A 27,360-nucleotide genomic window follows, 5' to 3' on the forward strand; every position below is an offset into this window, starting at 1 on the left:
TTAAGAGCTAGCCGGGGAAAGTGTATTGTTACGACAATTGAAGACATGTCCATCTCGTGTGAAGGTTGTATTCAATCGTCGCCTCCAAAAGTGTCAATAGGCGGCTTGACGACGTAAAAAGTAAGCAAGCACTTTGTATGTTAAAAGGATTCACGTGTACCGCGGTGAAAACGGGTATTATATAGGCTTTTCACGCGTGAGTAAGAATTGCCTTTTGTGTATACACGTGTACGTGTATTGTATGCTTTGGCATCCAGCATCAAACAGTTAGAGAATATTTTTGCTGAATTCCAGTGCATTTATTTTTCTCTTTTTAAAAAAAAAATTCAATGCCTAACTTTTCATGCAAGTTTTCATCGCTAAACCATTTTTCAAAGGTAGATTTTTTTAAATCCAAATAACCAATTTATAAATGAATTTTGGAATTTAGAGTCAAATGATGTAATATGCCTTCAATCTCCTTTTGCGATGACGTACCGGAAGGTTTTTTTGACGTCAGACCCGTGTCAGTAATTTTATCATTTTCAAAGAGTCTATTTATTGCTTTTACTCTTAATATATATATATATATATATATATATATATATATATATATATATATATATATATATATATATATATATATATATATATATTAAGAGTATATATTCATATATCATGAAGTGTTTTTTCTGAAATAATTATAAATGTATTATGACATGTTTTTTTATTGTAGTTGGGAGGTTTCGGTTTCAGTCTGTGTTTTTTGTCAGTAGAGTTTATGTTTCTAATCTCCCTATATTTTTTATCGAGCTTTTTTATTAGCGATTTATTCTTCTTTCGTATGGTTGGGAAGGGAAGGGGGGTGGTCAGAAGGAAACATCTAGTTCAGTGAGCAAGTCCAGGGCCTCATAAATTCCGCCGGGGAATGAATGCAGCGGGCATTGCTCAACCCCATTCACACATCGCCGGCTCTTTAAGGCCCCACGCGTATTATTTGCCATTATGTTATAATACTTTCGTGAGTTATTAAGAGTAAGATTTTTTTAGAGTTTTATATCACACATGGTATGAGAAGCTTTGTTGCCCAAATTTTATATTTATAGTCGCTTCTTGGATTTGTTCTTAAACCTGATATTGATTTATAGTCACTTTTTGGATGTTTTCTTGAACATGAGATGTATTTATAGTCGCTTTTTGGATTTGTTCTTCAACCTGAGATATATTTATAGTCGCTTCTTGGATGTGTTCTTGAACCTGAGATATATTTATAGTCGCTTTTTGGATGTATTCCTGAACCTGAGATGTATTTATAGTCGTTTCTTGGATGTGTTCTTGAACCTGAGATATATTTAGAGTCGCTTCTTGGATGTGTTCTTGAACATGTGATATATTTATAGTTGTTTCTTGGATGTGTTCTTGAACCTGAGATCTAGTGTTTCTAATATACGTGTAAGTTGTTAAATATTGTTATATTTAATTGTTTTTGATTCACCTCTAGCGACCTCCACGTTTTCGCAGTTCTACGATTGTAATAATGGATGATAACAATCTAATTTAGTGCGTTTTGAGGCCAAATAACTTATTCCTAGGAAGCACGCTACATTCGTTCAACCGAAACGGACAAAGGAGAGTTTATGAATTTATTAGAAGCCTGTTTTAAATGACGTCTACGTTTAATTGATGCACAAAATTTTATTCTATAACTTTTTAAGGGTTCTTGCAATTTAGGAAGTTGATCTAATAATCGGATGTCAAAATCGTAAAAAAAACCTTGTTTTCTAATATTTGAATTAGCTTGGGTGCTCGTGTTCATGAGGTGAGGTTTGTCTAGATCTATTTCACCAACTGCGTGACGGGTTGGATCGGGAAAGACAGGTCGAGGGAGATCTTTTGATCTGTCCAGCCGGACTCTCTCCTGACCCATCGCCTCGATTCCTATCCACCCTTCATACCTTTTCCATCTTAGAACTTTCTGTCCTTTCTTTCCTTAAAAAAGATTTTCCACACAACATCCCCAAAGACGACATGGGTCTTTTTTGATTTCATGGATTTTTTTTCCTCAGGGACTCCTGTGTGGAGCTCATGTAAAACAATGTTTTTTCTGTAATTTGTAACTTAATAAAAAAAATGTTTATTTAAGGCGAAGCTTAACGCTAAATCACTATTTTGATTAATCTTTATAACGAATTGGTGTACATTATGAATACCAAAAATATGCTTTAGATAAATTGAAGGTTTTCCTATCGTTTCGCTTGAGTAGAATACAAATTAAAAAATTAATTACTCAATAAAAAATATAAATGTAAGCTACTAAAAAATATATTTTTTCAATAGAACTGTATGAACGCGTACAGGAAACAACTTTCAAAAAATACAGTATAATAGCTCAGTTTAACTTGGTTAAATTTTCTGATTTCTTATAAAATTATTTACAAAATAAATATAAACCAATTTTGTGCTTGAAATCGAACGTTTCTAGACTCCGTTTTTCAAGCGATTTTAATGCCTACAATATAAGGTATACCAAGAATATTCACATTTTTGGCTTGTTTAGTTTATTAGCTTCCTCTTAAAAGCTGTTTTCATCGATTGAAAAATAAGTTTTTGCTATCTAAAAAGTCAAGTTCGCATTTTCCCTTCATATCGTTATCTCTACTTTCAGACATTACTTATCATTTTCACATACATTAGCGTTTCGGTAGGTTTTTTTACAAGGCCAATGAACTTCATTTGTTGATTTGTTTTCTTCTTTCTAATTTTAAATAAAAATAACAATATTTGTAAGAACCATATCAACAACATTCTAGCAATGGAATGGACTAATATATACACTGACATATAACTAACATAGGCTCTGCTTAAAATCAGATGCTTTCCGGGAGAAATCCGGAATGTACAGCTGAACAGTAACACAATAATTCAATAGCAAGTCAATAAATTATGTATGTATGGAATAAAAAAATTTGGTTGCCACTCGGATTTGAACCCAAACATACTGCATTACCGGGCGGTCGTATTCTCAACTACACCTCGTTACCTCTTGTCTAAACTGAAATAATTTCTCTATTAATCTCTTAAATTAATCTTAAATTAAATTAAATCTCTGAAATAATCTCAGATTGGTCAAGAGGTTGTATAGTTTAGTGGAATTCTGGCTTAAGTGCAAATAAATGCACTATAATCTCTTCTAAATTTACTTTTTCATTTTTTGAATTGTGGTAACATTAAGCCGCGAAGCTAAAAGCAAGCAGGGATTAATTTTCTTATTTTCTGTTCATCATCTACCATACTTTTTATGATCTTAAGTGTATTACATAATTCTATTTTCTTGTAAATACATCTATTTGAATCTCTCTTTTGTTTTCGCGAATGAATAAATGCAAGTCTTGGAAGTGGAAATTAACCCACTTTCTGATACCCGTTCGAGCTGAAACTGAGCAGGTAGACTCGTTGTCAATGACAATGCATTCTAACGTATTTCTCTAAAATTGGATTACATTACAGCAGTTAATATACGAAATAAATGTCGGTCCTACCCAATCGGGATTCAGCTCAGATGTTAGTTCCTGTTGTCCCCGTTCAATCCTCATTTAAAAAATTACATTAATCTTAGGAATTCTCACTTCTCAATAATTGATATTTAGCTGATTTAACTAGCACCGCAAAAACTAGAAAAAAAACATTTCAAGGACACTGTACAAATATAAGTATTAAGTAATAAACACAGCGGGCTTACGACTAGGATTCATAATAACTTACGACTAAGGCTTATAACTACTGACTTAAAACAAATGCGACTTACATCTAAGACTTATACCTAGTGAGATACAAACAAGGCTAATAACTGCTGACTTACATCTACATATGTACTTTAAAACATATTCAAATATCACTTAAAAAATGTTCTAACCAAATAGATTTTATTATATACAATATATTATAACGTGCTACCCCGGCAAGGTTAAATTTTCCTTTTTGTTATCTGTTTAAACTAATAACTAAATAATAATTTAGCGTGAAGCTTAAAAGAATAAAACATTTTAACAACCACTTTTTATTTTAAAAAATCTTCTATTATTTGAGGATCCTTGTATTTATATTACATTATTAACAAAACATAGCAGATATCGGTACTAATCGACTTAATTAAAAAAAAGTTTTCAAATATTTATGGTATATTATAGAAGGAAATCGTGATCAACTTCCTTCTTCTTGACCATTTCATAGAATTGCGAGTGTGTGGCCGGGTCTAGGTAGTGTGCTCTCACTGCTGGGATCTTTTTCATGTCCTCCATCCACGTGTTCTGAAATCATGTAAAACAATAATTATTATAATAAATGTGGTGTTGTTGTTTGGTTGTAGTTTCAATAATGCCCACCAGATGTCGGTAAAGTGCGTAGATCTAAGTTATTATTATTCAGCTTATGTAGTTTTAAGATATTTCCATAGATGGCGGTAGTTATGTCACATGACAGAGACAACATGTCGGCTGTACTCGAATGATCAGTTCGAGTTGCTTCCCTTGTTAGAATAACCTATAGAAGTGTCCATAGAACGGTCCTGCTTGATATTCATGAATTGTCCTTAGTTACTAATGGAGGACACTCAATTTAAAAAATAGTACCTACTATAATTTTTCTTGTTAAATAGACAAGTGATGATTTGAGATATGATATGATTTTCACTGCCCAAAATATTATCGTGATTCATTTTTGAGTCATTATTAATTATGTCGTGTCACGTTTTCTGATGCATGGAAGGAAAATAAGTCTAATATTATAAGGAAAGTTTCAATTCTAAATATAAGTATTACCAGGTCAGCTTTTCTATTGAAGATAAATTATATTGATTTTGCATTTATTCTCTTTTATTTATCTTTTAAATGATAAGTGGATTTAATTAGATTATTTCAGAATGGATAACAGCTGTTACTTAACGCCTTTTCGATGTTATCCGAACACGTGCATTATAACGAAGTAAAACTACGACTACACTGGACAATTTTAATTTGTATTTTTTTGTAATTTTTAAAATTAATTAATTTATTTTAGTGGCTATTCAAAACTTTTAAAATACAAAATATTATGGTGAATTAAAGTGTAGAATTTTATTTCTTATTATTCCTCGCTAGAATTGTGCTGAGGTGAAATTTTATGTCGTTTGACGGCGTCCGTGGTTGAGGGGTAAGGCTTTAGACTAGCAAGCGGAAGTTTACGCGTTGAAATCCTGGCGTTCGCCAGTAAATTTAATTTCTGTTATTTCACAAATTACCCATTTAAAATAAAATACAGTTTATTTACGGCACGTTTCAGAGTGGAAGATACTTTCAGTATTGCCCTGGTGTAAGACCACCATTCAGAATTGAAACGTTGCTAAAAATGGCTTTGGCCGTGTTTGGTGACCAGATTTAAATAGCAAGTTACTTCCCTACCTTCCTCTTCCCATTCCTTTCCCCTCCCTGCTACCTTCAGCCTCACAACATATCCTAATTTCGGAAACCATAAAGTATAGTTTGTGAGCAATTTTTATTTTAGTTTTTTCATTGATTTCTTTCAGCCAGATTTTCTTCTTGATTTTTACTAATTAAACTTATTTTTCTATTTGTTTTGTATCTGGTGAAAGGATGTCGCCAAGTTGTGTTTTGCAAAATTAATGCAGTTTCTTTGTCCGAATGTGGTTTTGTTACATGGAACTTTTGTATCATTTTGATTCGAATTAGTTAACTCTTCAGTACTTTGAACACTTTTGTTCAGCTTGCAATGTTTTGTGTATTTGAAATGCGATATATACATATTATTGTTCTAATTTTCCGTTTAAAGAAATACTGTTTTATAAGCAAGATAAAATTATCTTTCTAGTGTACGTATTTAAAATAAACATTACTACATTTTCTATAATACAATTTTAATATCGAACGTGAAAACGGTTTTATTCAAATCGTAAAAAAGAACTCGTTATTTCGAAAACAAATTCGTTTTGTTTGGTGAATTTGTAAGAAAACTGTAGCTTCACTTTACCTTGTAAACTGTACCTTGTTCATAAAATAAAAAAAATAATAGGTAGATAATTTTTAAAGTTAAACCAATTGTTTCCAAAATATATATTCTTAATTTTGGCTGTTTTTCAGGATTTTATTGGAGGCAAACTGGAAAGAATTATTATTTTTATTTCTCAGATCAAAAAAATTACGTATTTCCGAATTTATTTATTGGATGATTTGTATAGCGCCGTTTTTGTGAGATATCACCTCAGGGGCGCTTGATAGAAAAAAAATACAGTGTGTGGCAAGCCTACGCACGACGGAAGTGAAACTTTTAGTATTCTTCTCTCTCTCTTTTCATTTCATTCTCTCTTTTTTCTGTCTATTGACAAATTTATAAGTAGCATGTGATAAAAAAAATTAAAAGTTATAAAAATATGGGATTCGAACCCGGGTCCTGCATAAAGAGTGTCGAACGCTCTGCCTCTACACCGCGAGGAGAGATATTTTGCGCGACGCGGCGTTATCGGCCTTGATTAGTAATTTTAATGATTCAAAATAAAAATAATTCAAAATACCGAGCGACTCTACCGGCTCGATTTGTAAGCTATATTTAGACCAAAATATCATATAGGTACCGTAAATTAAAGTAAAGGTAAATTAACAAATTTATGTAATTGTTTACTACATTATTAAAAATCGTTGATAAATAAAAATAATCAATCAAAATACCGAGCGACTCTACCGGCTCGATTTGTAAGCTATATTTCGACCAAAATATCATATAGGTACAGTAAAGTAAATTAAATTTAAATTAACAAATTTATCTAATTTTTTACTACATTATTACAAATCGTTGATAAAAAAAATTTAAAAGTTATAAAAATATGGGATTCAAACCCGGGTCCTGCATAACGAGTGTCGAACGCTCTGCTTCTAGACCGCGGTTATTAAGTATTCGACCTAAATATCATATAGTCAAAATATCTAAAAGTCGCAGCACGACAGCATTTTATCACTTTAAAAAAAATTATTATTAAAAAAATCAAAAAAGAAAAAAAAATAGTAAAAGCGGGGATCGAACCTCGGTTCTTCACGACGACAATCGGGCGCTTCGCCTCTAGACCGCGAAGCTGAGTTTGAAGAGCGACCGAAAGTAGGTATATAATATTGACTAGGCTCCTATAGCGAAATGATCACGGTTTTTGATGACGGTCATGAGTTGGTTTTACTCCGGTCCTCGAAATTGCATAACGCGCGTAAAGAAGTTTCACTTCAAAAATATAAAAATACTTTTATAAAATATGGACGCCCGGTCATATATGACCCTAAAATGCTGGAGGAGTTTTAAATTAAATTTGCTTTGTTTGGAAAACTTTATTAGGATTTTTTACTTAGACTCTTATGAATTACTCCCAAAGGTTTCACGGTATGGACGTCCAAGGCGGTGTAAATTTAACTATGCCAATAACTTATTATGTACTTACAAAACTTTGGTACTCTGATTTGTTGATTCCGAAACGATAATCCAATTTTTCCAAACTATTGAATCGCTCGCACCATGGCCATATCATGAAGTCCACCATTCCTGGGTGTTTACCTCCCAAGAACTTTGTTTCCGAACATCTTGTAATAATTTCTTTCTGAAGAACGTCGAGTCCCTTGAAAAAACTATTGATTGTTGCATCGTCCACTTCGTCGGGGCTCAACAGGCCTTTGTAGAAACTGGATATTACCTGAAACAAATTCAATTATAAGAATCTATCAAAAGATTAACCATGATTGATGGATAGGGTATACCGTTAGGATTCTATATAAAACGTACACTACAGCTGGGATGCTATATAAAACGTACAAAACAGCTGGGATGCTATATAAAACGTACAATACAGCTGGGATGCTATATAAAACGTACAATACAGCTGGGATGCTATATAAAACATAAAATACAACTGGGATGCTATATAAAAGGAAAAATAAATAATGAAGGAAAATATAACTTTACTGTATGCACCCAATTACTTCCAGAGCTTGGAGGCCGAACCAGCTTTTCAATTCTGGTATCGGAATGACCAAAAATAATGTTTCAGATTTAACAACCTGAAGAACAAGCAATTATGTGACAACCGTCGTTTTTCTGATTTCAAATCAAGGAATTTAATCAGTTACAATTTATGCCATCATTAGTAGTTTTTTACGGTGTTTTACACCTTAAACATTTTCTTTAATTTTTTTGCAGTGCAAGAAAGTTATAAAGGAGTTTTAAGAATGGGATTTCACCACAATAAAAGCTTTCGAGGATTTTAACTTATTTGTTTTATTTATTAACATGACTTTGTTTCACATACCTAATTATGTAAAACATATAATCAGCTATAAAATAAATGAATAATTAATATAATTTAAGGTCTGTCAGGAAAATTTTAGGTATTTCAATTACATTTGAAGCTCGTGGTGAAATTGCATCACGATTTATTCACGAAAAAGTCGAAGTATTTTAATGAATCAATACATGACATCCAACCATTTTTTGCATGGTTCAAATGGGTCGATTTATAAGCAGATACAAACTGTGTTTTTCATTTAATATAGTTTAATGTCACACCTCAAGTTTTTGATTACTTCAAAAAAATTTAATGTTATATATATAGAGTATATCAATCAATTTATAAATAATTTCAGATAAACCTTTTTTTAAATAATTTTTAAACGATCAAAAGAATGTCACCTTACTGGGGGTACCCCGTTCTAAGGTCACATTCTACATGATTATTTATGTGAATTATAAATTTGGTCAAGTTTTTTTAGTATGTTAATTTTTTAAAGCAATATTTGCAAGCGTGTAAAAATATAAAAATAGGTGAATTATAAACGAATTATCTGAAGTTATTTGAAAATTATCTGAAAAATCAGAAAAGTTATCTTTTGAATTACGCATTTTTTTAAACTTGTGTAGCTAGTTATTTTACTAATATTTTATCATAAGATACAAAAAAGATAAAATTAATACCTGTCAATGCTATCTTACAGGAAATAATCTGATAAGAAAGGTGAACAACATAATATGTTTTTAATGCCGAATTTCCTTTGACGTAATTCTGTCAAATAGCGCGCTGCAGAAAATCGTATTCCAAAATTAATTAAAAATTTGAGAGCATATACATTCAACTTGATGGACTTGCCCTACCATGAAATCCGGGTATTATTTCTACGAGCTGAAGGCAAACCACGTGACTATATTATTGGCACCTGGAGACTTCGAAAATGCTTTGAATAAACTATTAAATCGTTCATAGGTTGACCGCCGAAGAGCGCACATTGAAATAACCAGACCATGCGCAGAAAAGCAAAATTTTTTATAGTAAGGTAAAGGTTCGCAGCACTGTCTATTGTGGGACTTTTTTGCGCAGGATTTGAATGTTCGTTCTTAAACGAATCGCCTGGAGTAGTAACGCAAAAATTGAGTAATGTGGGTTATTATTACTATAAAACATTTGTAAAGGTGTCTAACTAAATTGTGTAGCAAAATATAAAATTGTGGGAACAAGCCCAAACTTTTGTTTACCTGATTTAGGATGTATGTTTTTACACAGTCAGCAATTTGCGCGCCGTTGTATAAAAGTCTGGTAATTTTTAAGCAGATTTTATTTTATGCTATCGGATATTACAATGAGAGTTGCCTGTATAATGTCAGATTCATTTATTGACAAATCACTAAAAGTGGGACGGTCACACCGCCTCCCGCCCACCTCTACTAAAGTTAGTTTGTTCACCTTTCCGTAATTGGCTTGCCTATCAATTTGAATGTCTATGGTTGAAACCCATATTTAGTTAAGGTTCGTAGAAGGTACCTTTAGTTTTACTTAAAACACTTTTATGCAAATGTCCAGATTAAAAAAATTGTTTTCGTTTTTGACCGGCAGGTTAAAAATGTATATCTACAAAAATGTATATCTTAAAAATGTAAAAATATTTATCTACCGTAATGTAACACTCTTGGGTCCTTAGGGAAAGTAATAGACGATGATGAGAATATAGTCTATTTCTCACCTATTGGATATATTCGTGAAGTTATTTATCTTCATTCAATATAATTATAATACAAGTAAATGATGAAAAAGCATTGCATGCATTGCTTAAGAAACATATCTGTTGTTTTCAAATAATAAAAGTGGTTAAAACTAATGGTTGATTATTTTAAATTATAATAGTGCCAATGCAAATAATAATAAATGACATTAAAAAAATTTGGCATTCTCAGACTATAAAAATATTACCATTTGTTATTTGGGGTTCTGGCATTATACCTAGCTCTCTCATTCAAAATTTAGGCGTATCAGATCTGTCAAAGAATTTACATATAAAAATGCAAAAATCAGTCATTTTAAATACATGTAGGATTAGGAAAGATTTTTATATATATTTATATTGAGGGATCAGTAGGATTTATATGTCCAATTAGAAGTTCTACAGAGCCGAACCATCTGAAATATTTGGAGTCGGTGAATTATTTTCCCATTTGATCTCTGGTGATTTGACGTGTTGTTCTTTAATTGTTTTGTATTTATACCTAATGCTTATATAATGTACTTGCATAATGTGGATTGAATAGATGATCATTTGTGGAAAAGTGTGTGGAAGCGTTTAGTTTTTCCTGTGGGGAAGATTTAACCCGGACATAAAGTCGGAAAATATTTAAAAAAAATAAGTGTGATGTTTACCGTATTAAAGTTTTCCACAATCAGCTTGTCTTGCGCTTTTCTTAAAGGATCCGAGGACACCAGCGGCGGGAGAGGGTATTTATCATCGAGGTATTCACACGTGATCAGACTCTCGTAAAGGCAGACGTTCTCTAGGATCTCGAGAGCGGGAACTTTTCCTGGGACACATAAATATTCCAATTAACAACGTCGTGCATTAATTTCACAAAGAATCAAATTAAATTCTAATGCTGAATTGAATTTACTCCTGGAAAGGAATGTCAAATAAGTTTTCAATTATGTGTTATGTGTTTGCATATCTCTTCATTAGAGACAGCAGTATTTATAAATTAATTGATATCTAACTTCATTGCTTTTCTGTGCACAGGTGTAATACACAGGTATGTACCAAGTTAGCAGGTTGTTTCAGGCTTTTGAATAAGTTTAGTATTAACGATGACGAACATATTATTGCTTTGACAAAAGATTCATAACCCTTTCTCTTGATTGATTCGGTAAACAAATTTGTTTATGCCTTTGAGATCAAATAACTGATAAATAAATACATTCATACACGACGCTTTGACAGTTAAAACACTTCATAAATTGAATTCAATTTAATCAACTCGGCACCTCACAATTTCATGACAAATGACAACGCCAATGACAAACGCAGTCTAGAAACGTTCGATTTCAAGCACAAAACTGGTTTTTATTTAGTTTGTAAATAATTTTATAAGAAAGCAAAAAAGTTGATCAAGTGAAACTGTCACAGATAATCTTAGCTATAATACTGTATTCTTTACGCGTTCAAATTGATTTTTTTTTAGTAGTGTTTATTTATATTTTTATTGAGTTATTTATTTTTTTATTTGTAATCTATTCAAGCGAAACGATAGGAAATCCTTCAATTTATCTAAAGCATATTTTTTGGTATTCATAATGTACACCAATTTGTTATAAATATTAATCAAAATATTGATTTTGCATTAAGCTTCGCCTTAAGACACGAGTTAATTGGTTCATTTATCATAAATATGTCATCATTGACACGTAAAAGGATTGTAAGATTTTTGCTTTTTCAAACAAAAATAAATAAAAGTATAATCTGATCACGTAATTTTCACGCTTCAGTAGGCACTTCTTTTTCATCCACCTCGCGTCGTCTCATTCTTTTCACGCTTATTATTCCAACCACTCGTCACACATTCTCCTGACACTCCTGTCTCAGTCTATCTACTCTAGGTCCATGTCAGCATTATCTAAACATCTCTTTCATATTTATCACGCTAAAATCTAACATTATTTTCGCTTCTCCTTTTTGGGAAACATATTTTTTTGGACACATGCCTTGAGGAAAATCATTGCCCTAAGGGCCTGTGTCGTCATTGATGATGATGAATGGAGGGTGTTTTTAGGAAAGGAAGGGGAGGAAGTTCTAGGAGGGAAACAGATCTAAGGGTTGTGTAGGAATATGGGTGTCAGTGTGTCCAAGAGTGACGGATGTATGAATCCATCCCTCCCATTGCTGTGCAAGACGAAGATCTGAGAGTCCTGCTCTAGAGGTCATTAGTCCCCGAAAAACCATACCCCGTGAGCCCGGACACCCCTGTTTAGTCACCAAACGTAGAGATCCACTTTGGATGACATATGACAGAGTTGTTGGTTATCCAATGAATGGTTCCCGGGGCGGCGCACTGTGTTTTGTTTCATACAGCTAGACGGAAAAAAGTCACTTTGGAATTCTTGAAAAATGACGTCATGGGGGTATTTACAGGTAGTTAGTGTGACAAATGCTTTTGTAATTGGGGTAATTAATGCACGGGTTGACTCACACCAGAGCCCCAAAGTTAGGTAAATTAAATAATGAATTATCAGTTGCTTTTATTCGTATCTTGTTGCGCGAGCTGTAAGGTTTTTTATGTGCTTAAAATAATGTGTTTTGGTTCTAAAAAAAATGGAAACTACTTTGGAAGGTACGTAGTATGTTATGATTGTAAAATTTTAATATAAAACATTACAGTTTTTTTTTAAAATAATGTTTAACTTGTGTATTTTTTTGTGGTTTAAAAATATTCAATTTCCAACTTCTCGAGAATTTTTTTCGGATAAAGTATCAATAAGGTTCCGTAATTTTTTTTTGTAGATTGAACAATTCATTTTCTATTCAAATCAGTTTCGGTATTTTTGCTCATTAATGCTCACCAATCATAATTTGTCATTTCACAGGCACCACATACCAGATTTCCAGGCAGGAATTGTTCGAGACGTGGAGAAGTTTACCCAAGAACGAAAGGTTTCAGGGAATATGTAATCCTATTTTAAGTAAATTTGAACGTCAAAATCTCAGTGCATGCAGTGAAAAAAATTGAAAAGCCAAGTACAGTTAATATCTTTGAATATAACCAAAAAGTGGATCGCAGCTTCTCGGATTTGATAAATTTTAGAATTAACATTGAAGATGTAGATTTGAATGTAAAATTTAAAATGTTATTAACTATGGTAGATGGCAAAATTTTCAATGTAATGACTGGAAACAAGTCGACTATGTCGTGTTATATTTGTGGTGCAAAACCCAGTGAAATGAATACTACGGTTATCAATAGAGTTCCACGACAAGAATTTTATTCCTTCGGCTTATCTAAATTGCATGCCTGGATAAAAACTTTTGAATGTTTTTTGCATATCGCTTACCGAATACAACTCTGGCAAGTCAGAGGGGATGCAAATAAACTAATTTTAAGTACTAGAAAAAAAGAATTACAGGGACGGTTTAAAAGTGAAATGGGATTAATTGTAGATAAGCCAAAACCTGGGTTTGGCAACACAAACACTGGTTTTTTCGAGAGCACGAAAAGAGTGCCGAGATAACGGGTGTAGATGCGGGGTTCATCAAGAAGTTTTGCATAATTTTGAGTACAATAGCTTCTGGGTATAGCATTAACATCGAACATTTTGAACAGTATGTGCATGACACTAAGGAGTTATATCTTAACCTATATGATTGGTATACCATGCCAACAACTGTTCATAAACTATTATACCATTCATTTGATGTGATTAGTTAGTGCATTGTACCTATTGGGCAGCTGTCAGGAGAGGCGTGAAATAAAGACTGTAGAAGATTTAGGTAATTGCACACCAGAAAAATCGACCGAACATCAACAAACAGAGATATGTTAACCATGCTATTAATTACATCAGATCCAATAATAAATAGTTTTAGAGAGGTTCCAAGAAAAAAATCGAGCTCTGAAGTGTTAAATTTACTTGTTCCACCCAATTCCGAGTCAAGAACACAATGTTTGCGATCTAATGATTTCTCTGAACATTATTCTGATGACTCCTCTGAACATAACTTAGATAGCATCTAGTTTCAATAAGCATTATGTTTAAGCACTTTCTCACAAATCTATTGGTTCTGTACTCTAAAAAAATTAAAGATGTTTATGTGCAGTTAATTTCTCTCGCCGCAAATGACTCAGATAGCACTTTATTAGATAAGTAATCATTTTTTGTTTCGTTACTGTTCTTGCATAACTTTTGATATTATTATTTTATTTTCTGACTGTACTTTCTGCAACTAATGCTTGTTTTTATTAAGTTCTGTTGCTAAATATGACTAAAATTGTTTTCCTAGATTAGAAATAATGATTGTTTTGATTATTTTTTATCATTTATTTATACTTTCGCAATTTTTTTGTGATTTTTATTATATTTTTGACTGTGCTTTTGCATATTTATTATTCTCAAAATAGACATATTTTTAACTTGTTAATTTTTTTTTCTTTAAAAACCTCAAATACGGTATTAATACTGTTATTAATTATTTAAAAGATTTTTTTCCGTTTTTTTTTTTTTTTAGAAATAAATTAAATTAATCACTTTCAACCCAAAATTTCAATACATTCAGATTAAATACTCCCTACAAGAGGGTTTCAAACACTTTATAATTATAAAAGAGTTTTTTTTCCGTCTAGCTTGTATGAAACGAAACACTGTGCGGCGTTACCCGTACTCGCCTCGCAAATTGAAAGCGGTATGTGAGGTTTTACCACACATACCGCTCAGTTATATTCTATTCTTCTGTATTCAGTCTATTTTGTCGACTCTCCGCTGCTAGTTCCATACCTAACACCATTCCTTTCTAAAAATTTTAGCCAAATTGTCGGCATTCGGTTCTTTTAATTCATCCTTTATTAGGTAGCTACTAAGATTTGTTTGCTGATTGATTCATCGCGCTAGAAAGAGCAATGCCGACTACAGTACTTAGCGCACGAAGGTTTTTGAAGCGTCACGTTCAGAGTCATCGAGCAACGACAGTTTGCAAATGACGGCGCGGCGATTATTGTTGATACTCGTTGTTTCTGATTTGTGTGCCGTTTTACCGCAAGCATACTAAATAAACAAACACATTTTAAAGGGTGAAGCTTACTAACCGACAGTACTGACTTCGTAATGGGCAGCCACACGGAGGCGATTCCGGTCCTACTTAAAGGAATTTATTGTCCTTAACCTCAAAATTAAGACTTCGTCATCAACCATGATTGGTCGTTTTTTTAAAGATTAATCGTAATATTCCTTATAAACTAACTAACCATCGAGGGACGGACCGCCAAACTACTCGGTATTGGCACACACTTACATACTTTTCTAATATTCTGACTCTTGACATGGCCCTACTCAAGTACCTGATTCACTTGATCGTGCCTTGTATTCCTTGAGCCTCCCTGACTTATATTATCCTTACACTCCTTTCTTCGCTCATTCGTTCTTCATGCCCAAACCTTCTGAGCGTCCCTTTCTTAATCTTACTCAGTACGCTTACATCAGCCTTGCACTTTTCTCCACATTTCTCACACGATCATACATGGTTTTACCGCACATACGCCTCAGGGATCTCATTTCTACAGCATTCAGTCTACTTTCATACTTTCTCTGTCAGTTTCATGCCTTACTTCCGTAAATCAGGGTAGGTACCAACACTCAATTGTGTACTGCTAACTGTTTATTTAGACAATATTCCTTATCTTATCTTATCCTTAACCGGAATTAGACTTGTACTCTAGTCGGCCTTGTGAAGACAGATACTTGTTAACTGACGGTTGTGGTTAAATATAATATTTACCGAGAGGGCTCTTGCTAGTGAGCCACTCAGGCTTATCGATGATGTTGACGTTGACCACTTCATAAGGTATCTTCTTGGCGTTGAGCACGAGGATAGCGCGCTGCGCATACGGGCAGAAACGCATGCTGTACACGCGCAGCTTTCCATTGAACGGAGGGAGTTGCGAACCTGGTGGAAACAAAATTAAACCCTTTAAACATATTACATTACATATTTATTTAATTTTAATGTATATTTTCAGTAATTATAACCAATAATAACCATTCATTATACATAGCTAAATAATAATACGATATTTCACAAGATAATGTATTCAATAGTACAGGGGTTTCCAATAAGAGGTGTTATTTTGATATTCAATCGTAAAAAATCAATGGTTTCGTTGTTTGTGTGGCACGTAGCGCCTTTTTGTTGAAATTTAACGTTGTCCAAATAAATACCATCCAATTCCGGCCATAAAAATCATTAATCATCTCTCGATAGCGATCCATTCACCGTAACTGTTGCTCCAGTCTCATTTTCAAAAAAATAAGGTCCAATGACTCCACTGGACCATAAACCGCACCAAAAAGTCACACCTTGGAGATAGAGAGGCTTTTCAACAATAATTCTTGGGTTTTCCGAGCCCCAGATGCGACAATTTTGCTTGTTGACGAAGCCACCGAGGTGGAAATGGGTCTCATCACTCAAGATGATTTGCATTTGATTCATTCAAGTGAATTTTAATGCGTTGTTGAAGCGTGTATCGTTCCATTTTTATAAATGGCGTAGTTTTTACTTGTCAAATGTTAAAAAATGACAGCTTGAAAAGTAACATCTACCGAAATAGCGGGCTATTTAAAATAACACCTCTTATTGGAAAACCTTGTAGAATCATTTTTCCGACTGTCAATACCAATCAAAGGTTAGTTCCGCGCTTGAAGAAAATGTACTTTTATATCAGGAATTCCATAATTTTGTAATGTAATGTATTTTTGGACTGAGTAGGTGTTTTTAATTTTCTGTTAGGTACAACAAATGCGTTTTTATAACTGCATTATTCTCACATAAATTCTGCAAGAACCATGCATACTTAGAAATAAACAGTTTTACTCTTGTTACTTGTTTGGTGCAATAACGACATAAATCGAACATTAACCAATAACTGACTTATTTGGTGAAACATACCATTTCCACTTGTACTTTTTACCTTACTTGAAGCAATACTGACACTTACGCGAGACAGCGTAAGTGTCAATATTGCTTCAAAATATTAATAGAATAAAGAAAAATTCTACAACTACTTTACTAAAAAGTTGTAAATTTAGAATTGTGCAATAGTGAATCGTTTTATTTGAGTATTAAAAAAGATTTCCGGAGGCAGTGGAATTATGACACACATATTTTTTTATTTGATACGTTGGAACCAAAGATATTAGAAGAACGAGATATGCTATGTTGGCCGCCGGACCGTAGCCGGAGTACTACCTAATTAGGGTACTTTTAACGGTATCGGGACGTGTACGCACAGAAATCTGTTCTATGTATTAGTGCGGATACCTTAGCGCAAGCGAAGGTGTGCAGTAGTATTGGTGAACAAAACCGGCGACACTCGGCAAAACAATTCCACTCAGTACGAACTGCGCATAGCACATCTCGTTCTTCTAATATCTTTGGTTGGAACCCTAGTTATAAACTACGTCTGTTCTTATCACATGAGTTCGTAGTGAGACAGGCACAGCACATCACCAATATAAATGTAATTAAGACGAGACAATACCCTAAACTATAGCCAGATTCTTAACCCTTTAATTATTAGGAGTGAAGCAGTCGTGCACAAAAATATGCGAAGCGCGGCCCTTATGTACTGGACAGACGTGCGGTTAAAATTGCCCTATCAAATCTCTAAAATAAAATGGGAATCTTAACGACATAAGTTATGAAGTCGTGTAAAAAGCTACGATCGACTTTGCCCTAGCAGGCCTAAAAAATCGGTCTTTCTGTTGGGCTTATTTTAATAATTTCTGATGAGCGTATTACTAAAATCTCAGATTTTCTATCCCTTAAGATAATTTTGCACAAAAATGACGCAATGAAAATCATCCAAATATTATTATTACTATTATTATCCCTCGGGAAGTTACTAATTCATCGTCTAGAAAAATAAAGTTTGCTGCTTTCTGCTAATTTTACAGTTGAAAATGTATTACAAAATATTCAAACCGTTTAACATAAAATATTTTTATGGTAAGCTCCCGTTTTTATCAATCTTAAATATATATCTTACATCCGTGGGGATTCTTCTAGAAACATTTCAGAATTTGGTAAATTGTTCATCAGAAATGATTCAAATGTGAGCGTCGAGCAAACCTCCGTTATTAGAGTCTTATGTTGCTTTAATAAGGACAAAAGGGGAAGGGAAGTGGTGTGGAAAAAAGATAAGAGGTGAGAAAAAATTGAATATTGTGAAACAACCCGAAAATAATATCTATTTATCCAATCGCTATTATTGGCAAACGTGATAATTTCATCAACGTTTCATTTTTTAAAATAGCTCTTTCGCAAGCCCGATAAGGTATTTATAATCCTTTCAGATTGATCGACAGCAAAATAAAGTTCTTAAAATGAATTAATAATATTCATACCTGGCTTTTAAGCCATGAATTTTGAAATCTAATCCAAGAGATTATTGCGATTAATTGACAAGGAAATTCATTGATATCTTTTATGAATGCAATACCAAATAATTTAATTCGTTTTTTCTATTAATTTATTTAACCTGTCAATGTTATAATTGATTGTATTTATTTTTAGGTAAGCAGGACTAAGTACTTGCAACACAAAAGTAGAACCCAGAACAGTGTTTCATCGATTGGTAAGCAATGTATTTTTAATAGATATATTATTATTTCACGGATAAAAATTAAAGACATTTGAGACGTTCTCGACAATCACTAATAATATACACCTATGAAAATGTGTTGTGCTGGTGATCCCGAAATAAGTTCAATTTTTCCATAGGTACTTCTGATGATCGATTGATTAATTATCTGATGATCCCTGTATATAACATACGGTCCTAGAACACTTTCAGCCTTACTAATAAAAGAAAAAAATCCAACCATTAAACGCTGTTTTTGTAACACATTCAATAAAGACTGTATAATTTCAATTGCAAATTATTACTAATAAAAAATGTCTTTAACTGTGCTGCGAAAGAACTGGCAACATTGCATTTTGCCAGACTGACGGATGCGCCGTGCGCGTGAGTTATAGGGCAAAATGATAGTGATTTTGTTCATAATTGCCATTCTACTGGTTATTGCACAATTATATTAGTATAATTCAATATATTTACTAATTTTTGTGTTATTTTTCGACAGTTTTAATCGACTAATAATGTCAGATAGTGAATTTAGTGTCATTTTCTAAATGCTATTAAAAATACATGTTAATTTTTAAGATAATCTCGGTTCAGATAGCGAGTTGAAAAATTAATGTTCAGGGTTTTTTTTGCTGATAGTTTTAGTCCTAGAAATTTCAGTTTCCAATTCTGAATTTTTTTAACAGAGTCGATTTCACTGGTCTGCCCGGGTCTTTGGGGGCATTAATATTTATAGAGTGGTTTTTATAAAATTTGCGACATCATTTTTTAGATAATATTTCTAGGGATAATCTATCTGTTCGCGGTGTTCGCAGTCAGTATATCTTTGACTACAAGTTTTAACTTCATTCTTTGTGTCCGAACCTTGACTGCAAACTTTCGGTTCGTAGGAACTGTCCAATAATTGTTCAACTTTGTGTAAAGAACATTGCCAACTCAAAAGAGTAAAAATAGATTTTCAAACATTAAATATTTCAGTCAAGTTTGTGACCTTTCACCGTTACATCGAATCGGGAACTTTCGTTGAGTTCTTTCGAGAAAATAATACATAGCATATCGACTTAATAGAGAGCATGTTACATACAGTCTTGTAACTTTTATTGTTATTTTACTGTATTTGTGTAGTGACATTTTTGGGCAATTTTTTATATTAAATAAAATCCCCTTTCTCTAACTGAGACTTTCCGTAATTTTAGTAAAATCTTCACAGAATTTCGGAACGAATCTTTTCCATAACAGGTATTTTTCATGACAAATTCATTTCAAAATGAAATTCCACTACAAAAATTTGCGAAAACAGAAAAAAATAAAAGTTTTTATTCGCATTAATACCAAAGCTGACACTTTTTTAGGTGCAAGTAATTTTTTGTGCATAATTCAAGACAAACAACAATTTGTTTAGGTATTCCATAATTATTTTGAGAAAGAAAATTCTATGACATACTTAGAAAAATTGTGAAGAGCACATAATTAAGACGAGCATCTTAATATAAGACGTAAATTAATAAAATTAGTACATAATCAACACATGCTCAATTTTAAATATTAATTTATTTTTAGACAAATATTGACAAGGACAGTACACAAGTACACACACCACCAATCAAGTTGTACAACACTCGTGTGGTGTCTAGTATTTCAATAATCATCAGAATCACCCTGAGGATGGATACTGTATTGATGTCCAAAACGTTGGCTAAAGAAGCAGGTACCTAGCTCGCAAGTGCATAGTACCCCAAAAATGTATCATTGTAATGTGAGAAAATATCATATGTCAAAATAAGTGCGATTATAAAATTACTAGCGCAGACTCATGAAAAATCACGGGATAAATTGACCCAGCAAAAATCAGGATTCTTGAAAAATGAGCCTTAATTTTGAAAAAGACAATAGAAATAATTTTCTGCAAAAATATTACACTACAGGTAGGTACTTTATGGCTTGTCTGAATTCTTCACACACTCATTTTAAATTTTAAAATTGACACTTAAATTGAAGAAAAACATTGAGTTCACTTAATCAGAGTTACGTAGGAAGCACAGAAAACTGTATTAGTAATTAGTATTCTTGATGAAATAATAATATTTTTTACCTTTTCCAAGGTGGTAAGAACTCATCTTTAACGTTTAGCTTCAGTCACGGTATTCACTCTAATGAAGAACAAATCAGTGTTGATATCGCCTAATCGATCTTATCGATTAATCAATAATTACCAAACGTCACAACTATAATTTTATTATCTCGATTCGGTGTGACATTATCCGTTATCGGGTCACTACGCATCTATCGCGCGATGACAAGTCCGTTACCTATAGGGAAGTAATTTCTTCCATATTTCTAGACAATGTTTCTACGTAATATTTATCATAATCTTCTCAATTATGGAATCTTGGCAATTTTGAAAGCAATATATGAAATAATATTCTAGGTTATCATAGGTCATAGATGTAGGTACTAACTTACGCACGTTTTACTTTAAGTTGAAAGGTTTTATGATTAAATGATTTGTGGTTTAAGACTTCTTTTTTTTATATAACTCCACACAGGAGGCCCCGAAGAAAATGATTTCCCTCAGGGCCTATGTCATCTTTGGGGATGCTGTGTGGAGGGTCTTTTTGTGGGTCTTGAAGAGTCCCAAGTTGTAGGAGGGAGGAAATACAGAGGCCGGCAGTTCGTTCCACAGCCGAGCTGTTGAACCTAAGAACGAATCGTAATCGTCACGGTAAGACAAGAAATCCTGGGTTCAATTCCTAGTTGTGACCGATATCTTTTTATTTTTCTGTGTCTTGTTCTGTTTCATATTTCGTTAAAATTTAGTAAAATTATCTTCTTCTTCAATGATATATTACATTGATGGGTATAAACTTTAAAAATAAAAAGTTGTTTCTTAAATTACTTTGTTTGCGCCACTTTAAAATGTACAGAATCTACTTCATAAAGGTTACTTAATATTTCAGTATTAAATAGATTTAAAAAAATATATTGTTCTTAGAGATTATTACAGAAGTTTGAATTTTTTTAACAAGACTACCCAACTCAATACAGAAATTAATTCACACGTTTGAGTTGGGATGTTTCGAGAACAATGTTTTCTTCATCAGGATGAGTCGGATACTAAAAGTAAATGTATATTAACATTGAAGGGGGAGCTGCATGGTGGGCAAACCCAAATCGACAGAAGAATAGTTGATGAAAAAGTGGAAGGGGTAGGAGTGGAGGGAGGTAATTTAAGAATTACATAGTGGTTAGAAGAAGAAAAATGATTAGGTTGGAAAATATTCAATGGAGGACTGTTACAATATTGACAATTTTCTATTCTCTAATATATCTAAAATATCTGCGAAACCTTGTAACCTGCATTTAATATTTTAATCCTTTATTAATATCGCCACCCCTTCCACTTCTTCATTAATACTTCTACAAATTGGGTTTGCCACCGCCTCGCCCTCTAATCCCTCTACCAATTAATCCATATTTAACTTTAGCGTTCTGCATCGAATGAAGTGGTGTTAAAAAAGTAATTTTACTTTAATTCATTAATTATGTCGTGAAAATAAAAAAAGTCTACCTTTAAAAGAACTCCGTGGCTCTTGGGTAAAGGGGTATATCTCGAATGTTTGCTCAAATGGTACTAAGTATACCGATCTATCAGATTAGATTATATCTTCATTTGAGTAAAGGGAATTATCGGTGTTACTTTCTAAAAGCGAATTTCAGATACGTTTAAAATAACAAAGTGATATTACGTTAGAGAAAAGGAAAGTAATTCAACATATATCGTTTTACGCAAATAAACTGCTTTGAAAAATGATGAAAATGTGATGTTATGTTTGAGTAAAGAGAAATAATTCATATCGTTTTACGTAAATCAACTGCTTTGAAAAATGATGAAAATGTAATGTTATGTTTGAGTAAAGAGAAATAATTCATATCGTTTTACGTAAATCAACTGTTTTGAAAAATGATGAAAATATGATGTTATGTTTGATTAAAGAGAAATAATTCAAGATGTATCGTTTTACGTAAATCAACTGCTTTGAAAAATGATGAAAATGTGATATTATGTTTGAGTAAAGTGAAATTATTCAAGATATATTGTTTTACGCAAATCAGCTGATTTGAAAAATAATGATAATGTGATGTTATTTAGAGTAAAGGAAAATAATTCCAGATGCATCCTTTTATACCAATCACTACTAAAAAGAACCACAAAGGAAATAGCTTCTCAGATAAATCTCCGGTCTCGTTCAGGTTTGACTTACAGCAACAGCATATTGATAATTGAAATTTTATTCACATCCACTATACTACACTAGTTAACATCAGATAGTATGAGGATAAGCCGTTTATTGTACTCGTAGCTCTACATTTGGGTTAAATAATAAACAGAAAACCCTAAGAAAGATTTGTTATTGTATAAATTGGTTGGACACCCAAAAAATCTTGCAATATGCATTATTAGAAAGCTGATTCTATTTTCAAGTACATTGGTCAATACTTTTTTTCACAGAAATATCTTTTTTTTTGTTTGTTTTCTAACAATTCACATTTACTCAACAGAATAAGTAAAATTTTTAGAAAATCTTCCTTGCGAGCTAGTTATTCGTACCAAATTCCTTTAATATTGTATTATAATACTATCGAGGCGAGTACCTCTTAATTTAAAAAAAATATTTTCATAATTTGTTCGGTTTTTGGAACAGCTCAAATCGCTTCATGGAAATCTTTGTGTCTACATTACCTTCATAGAAATATGAACTTAACTTTGTTAGAAAGAGAAAACACCAAGCTTTATATTCGAATATATAAGTTAAACACGGAATAATTATAATTTGAGAAAAAGTTATGAATCTCTGTGAATTTTAAATTAAGTATTTTTAAATAAAATTTTCAAAAAGTGAGTGACTGTAATGTTTATAATACATTTGTCTAGTAAGATATGTGTGTTTTTTTTGTCAGTTATTTTAGTTCGCCAATGTGAGTCATTTTGAAATTATTTTCGTGTTTGAATTCAGAATTCTAATGTTTCAAAAATAATATATTTATTTCTAATAATACAATTTGTAACCGTTTTTTCTAAAACAGTTTTTGTTTTCGGATATATTCAGAAATATCCCATTTATTTGGATATTATTATTTTACACACAAATTCAACGACAGCATCTTTATGAAATAATAGTCAATATGCCAGGGACCTGAGGGTTAGGATTATTATGTTTTTATTAATTAATTAAGATAAGTACATATTTAAAATAGTATTTAAATTATTTTTTCTATATAATGTGTTTTTACTACTTTTTCATGGAAGCGTTAGTCTAGTTTTAAATATAACTGAATATGCAGGTAATCTGCGTGAATATGTCAGTAGATAAGTAAGTATTGTAAGGTAGATAATAAAAATATTGTTGATTTATTTAGGTAGCTACCTAAATAAAAACAAATCTTTGGTACATTACTTATTAGCTTAAAATATAATTTTTATGATTTTGCTATGTAATGTTTTTTTTAAATTATATTATGTTATTCTCGTGGAGTTTGCATGAGCGAGGCAACACACAACCAGCATATTTATATAACTTGAATAGGTACTTACTTCGTCACCGGTGTTCCATTTACTTTGAAACGAGCACATGCTCAATATTATGCATTGAGCATAGTGCCACGCGTACGTCGTTTGCGTACGTCAGTTGCCTACGGTAATATGTAGGTGTGTGAATGAAGAGCTGTAGGACATCGGTACGCGATTCGCTGGAGAACATCGGTCCTGCTCATCAGTGCTAATTCTTCGGTTTACCGACCGTAAGCGTGGCACTATTGATTCGTGTAGAGTATTGGTTTATGTGGACATTTATACACGTATACCAAATAGATCTGCTTGGTCTAGCTATGATAACGATTTTAAAATAGAGATTACAGAAGTTGACAGTTTATGTCATTTTGATGACTTAATCAAATTTGAAGTAGAAATAGTTATCAAATTTACTGATGTAAATCAAGAGAAATCAGCAATGACATCCTAAATGTCAATCATTTTACTATCGTATCATCATCATCTCATCAGTGTAATAGGTAGCAAATGTCAATAATTAGAAAGACAAGGATTTTTTTAGTGTAAATAAAATGCATTTTATCATTGATCGTATTACAGATAAAACTCATTAAAACGTGATTATGGAATCTGAACAGTCATCGTAAGCAACAATGTCCCGACTTCATTGAACTGCGATTTGATGTTATTATTATAAAGGTTTTCAATAAATACTTAAAAAAATTGTTAATATTTTCAACCAAAATGAGTATAGGCTCTTCATAGAAAAATATACAGATAGACAAATAAAATTAATGGATAACGGTCACAACTAGGAATTGAAACCAGTAGCTCTTGTCTTACTGGTACAGCGTCTTAAACCACTCGACCATTAGGACTTATTTATTTAACGTCATATATCAGATTGAAAATTAACAATATCATCTTGCAACAATTTTTTCACATATTTGTAACGGCTTCTTTTTTAAATGATCACAAAGTTTATGATGAAATTGGTTTTTAACTTAGATAGTGTCTCGGATAAACATATCTAGGTTACAAACCAATTTCTTAAGAAACTTTGTGATTAAATATAAAGGTAGCTGTCAAAAATATGGGAAAAATTTGTTGCAAAACTTAATAGATCTTTATAAAGTATACAAAAATAGTTTAGTCGGCCTTTTTTAAATTGTTTTTTTTTAAGCAGTTTTCAACGCTTATCAGGTCTTTTAAAGATCTTTAAGGTCTTACTTAGGCATATGCTCGTTTCTCCGTAATTGGTAATATCTGTTTACCATTTACAATTTACAACCCATTAAATGCAATAATTACCTATATTTCATTAGAAACAAGACATTTTCGATGAATCGTCATTCAATGGACTTGATCAACGTGTTGGTACTTATTATTGTAACCGTACTATTATACAAAAACGTGACTAGTATTTATGTGCCCCTTGTGAAGTTCTCAACCTGCAAATAATATTTGTATGCATGTCGTTTTATAAAAAAATAATAACTGGCGTAAGAGTTTGAGGAGGTAACGACGAAAACAAAACAGGAATATGAAATCTTTTGTAAATATAAAAAAAATATTTTAAAGACAAACTTACAAAAAATAAAAATGTTTCCAATTGAATTAATCTTAAGAATAACTCACTTCAAATAAGTTTAAAATCATTTTTTTTTAATTACTTACTTATTGTAATAAAACAATGTACACTCCTCTTCCAGCCACAAGCTAATGCTTCTATGGAAGAGGAGTCTTGAAATATTTGATCATATATTGTAACAAATAAACAAAAATGTACTTATATAATAAATATAATAATATCTTTGGCCATAAAATTTACGATTGATGAATTACATCTATAATTAAGTCGGTGACTGGACAAATCATCAAAATGATAATTAATCACATCTTTAAAAAGTTATATAAAGGCATGGAAAGTGATGAAACAAAAATTTTATTAACTGGGTTAAGTAGGTTAGGTTAGGTTTGGTAAATTTTTTATCATCGTTTCTAATGTATTATAATAATATTAGATCTAATGACTTTATATCACTTTTTGAAGGTGTGTTGAATTGTCACTGGGTGGAGTTATCATGGAACCAATTAAGTCCGCTCTTAAAAAATCAACCGGTTAAAATACAGTTAAAGACCAACATTTATTTTATATACCTGTTGAAATTTTCGAGTTTAGAGAAATTCGTTTATGTTCTCGCGTGTGTCGTGATTGACACCAAAATTTGACAGAATGTGTTGACATTGACAACGAGTCTATATGCAGAGTTTAAGTTTGATTTAATGTCAGAAAGTGGTTTAATTTCAGCTTCTAAGATTCGTCAACGAACACAAAATTTAAAAAAAACAACTAGATGTATTTAAATAGAAATGCAGACAAAATACTTAATTACACGTTTATAAAAGTAAAGTTTTTGCTATTTTATGATTTTGCAAGTTCAATAAAAGTACTTTTTAATGTTTGTTTATAAATAAGTCATCTGAATATTTTAAAATCAACTGCAGTAAAATAATCATAAAATCAATGTAATCAACTGAACTGAGTAAATAAGTGTAGATAATAAATATAGTGCACTAGTGTATCTTCATGGGCGGCTTTTTCTTTTGATGCACTTATGAACGCATTGTAAGATAATGCAAATATAAGGTTGTACTTGACCTACTTATCCGAACATCAGATCGAGCTGAAAGTCGACAGATAGACTAGTTTTCGATGATGATTCGATCAATTATTTGTGTTAATCACGCACACACAGGCATTTCTCTCTAATCGGATGACATTAAGGCAGTTATTATACGAAATAAATGTCGGTCCTAATCGATCGGCATCTGTCAATGTTGGTAGCGCGGTTGAATTCAGTCTTCAGAAAGAATGGTACAATATAAATAAATGTAATAAAAAATATTGGCTGTAATGTTAGTTGTCCCCTTTCAAATAAAAAAAAAAACTTTTTTTATATTAACTCCACACAGGAGGCCCTGAAGAATAAATAATTTCCCTCAGGGCCTATGTCATCTTTGGGGATGCCGTGTGGAGGGTCTTCTTGTGGAGAGGAAGGAGTGAACATGGTCTTGAAGAATCCCAAGTTGTAGGAGGGAGGAAACACAGAGGCCGGAAGTTCGTTCCACAGCCGAGCTGTTGAACCCAAGAACGA

General features: G+C 32.2%; 1 protein-coding gene across 1 annotated transcript; it reads right to left on the bottom strand.

Annotated features, from left to right (window-relative positions):
• Window positions 1-4,036: 4,036 nt before the first annotated feature.
• On the bottom strand, window positions 4,037-20,798 carry LOC149422690 (pyrimidodiazepine synthase-like). The gene is made up of 5 exons (XM_089633909.1): window positions 20,747-20,798; window positions 15,792-15,959; window positions 10,685-10,842; window positions 7,451-7,699; window positions 4,037-4,286 (listed from the first exon to the last, which is right to left on the bottom strand). The coding sequence occupies exons 1-5, from the start codon at window positions 20,769-20,771 to the stop codon at window positions 4,161-4,163; spliced, it is 726 nt and encodes a 241-aa protein (XP_089490035.1). The 5' UTR covers window positions 20,772-20,798; the 3' UTR covers window positions 4,037-4,160.
• Window positions 20,799-27,360: the final 6,562 nt, after the last annotated feature.

This window comes from Hesperophylax consimilis, chromosome 7 (genome assembly GCF_061612785.1).
Source record: "Hesperophylax consimilis isolate HC1 chromosome 7, BYU_Hcon_1.0, whole genome shotgun sequence".
NCBI classification, from domain to species: domain Eukaryota; kingdom Metazoa; phylum Arthropoda; class Insecta; order Trichoptera; family Limnephilidae; genus Hesperophylax; species Hesperophylax consimilis.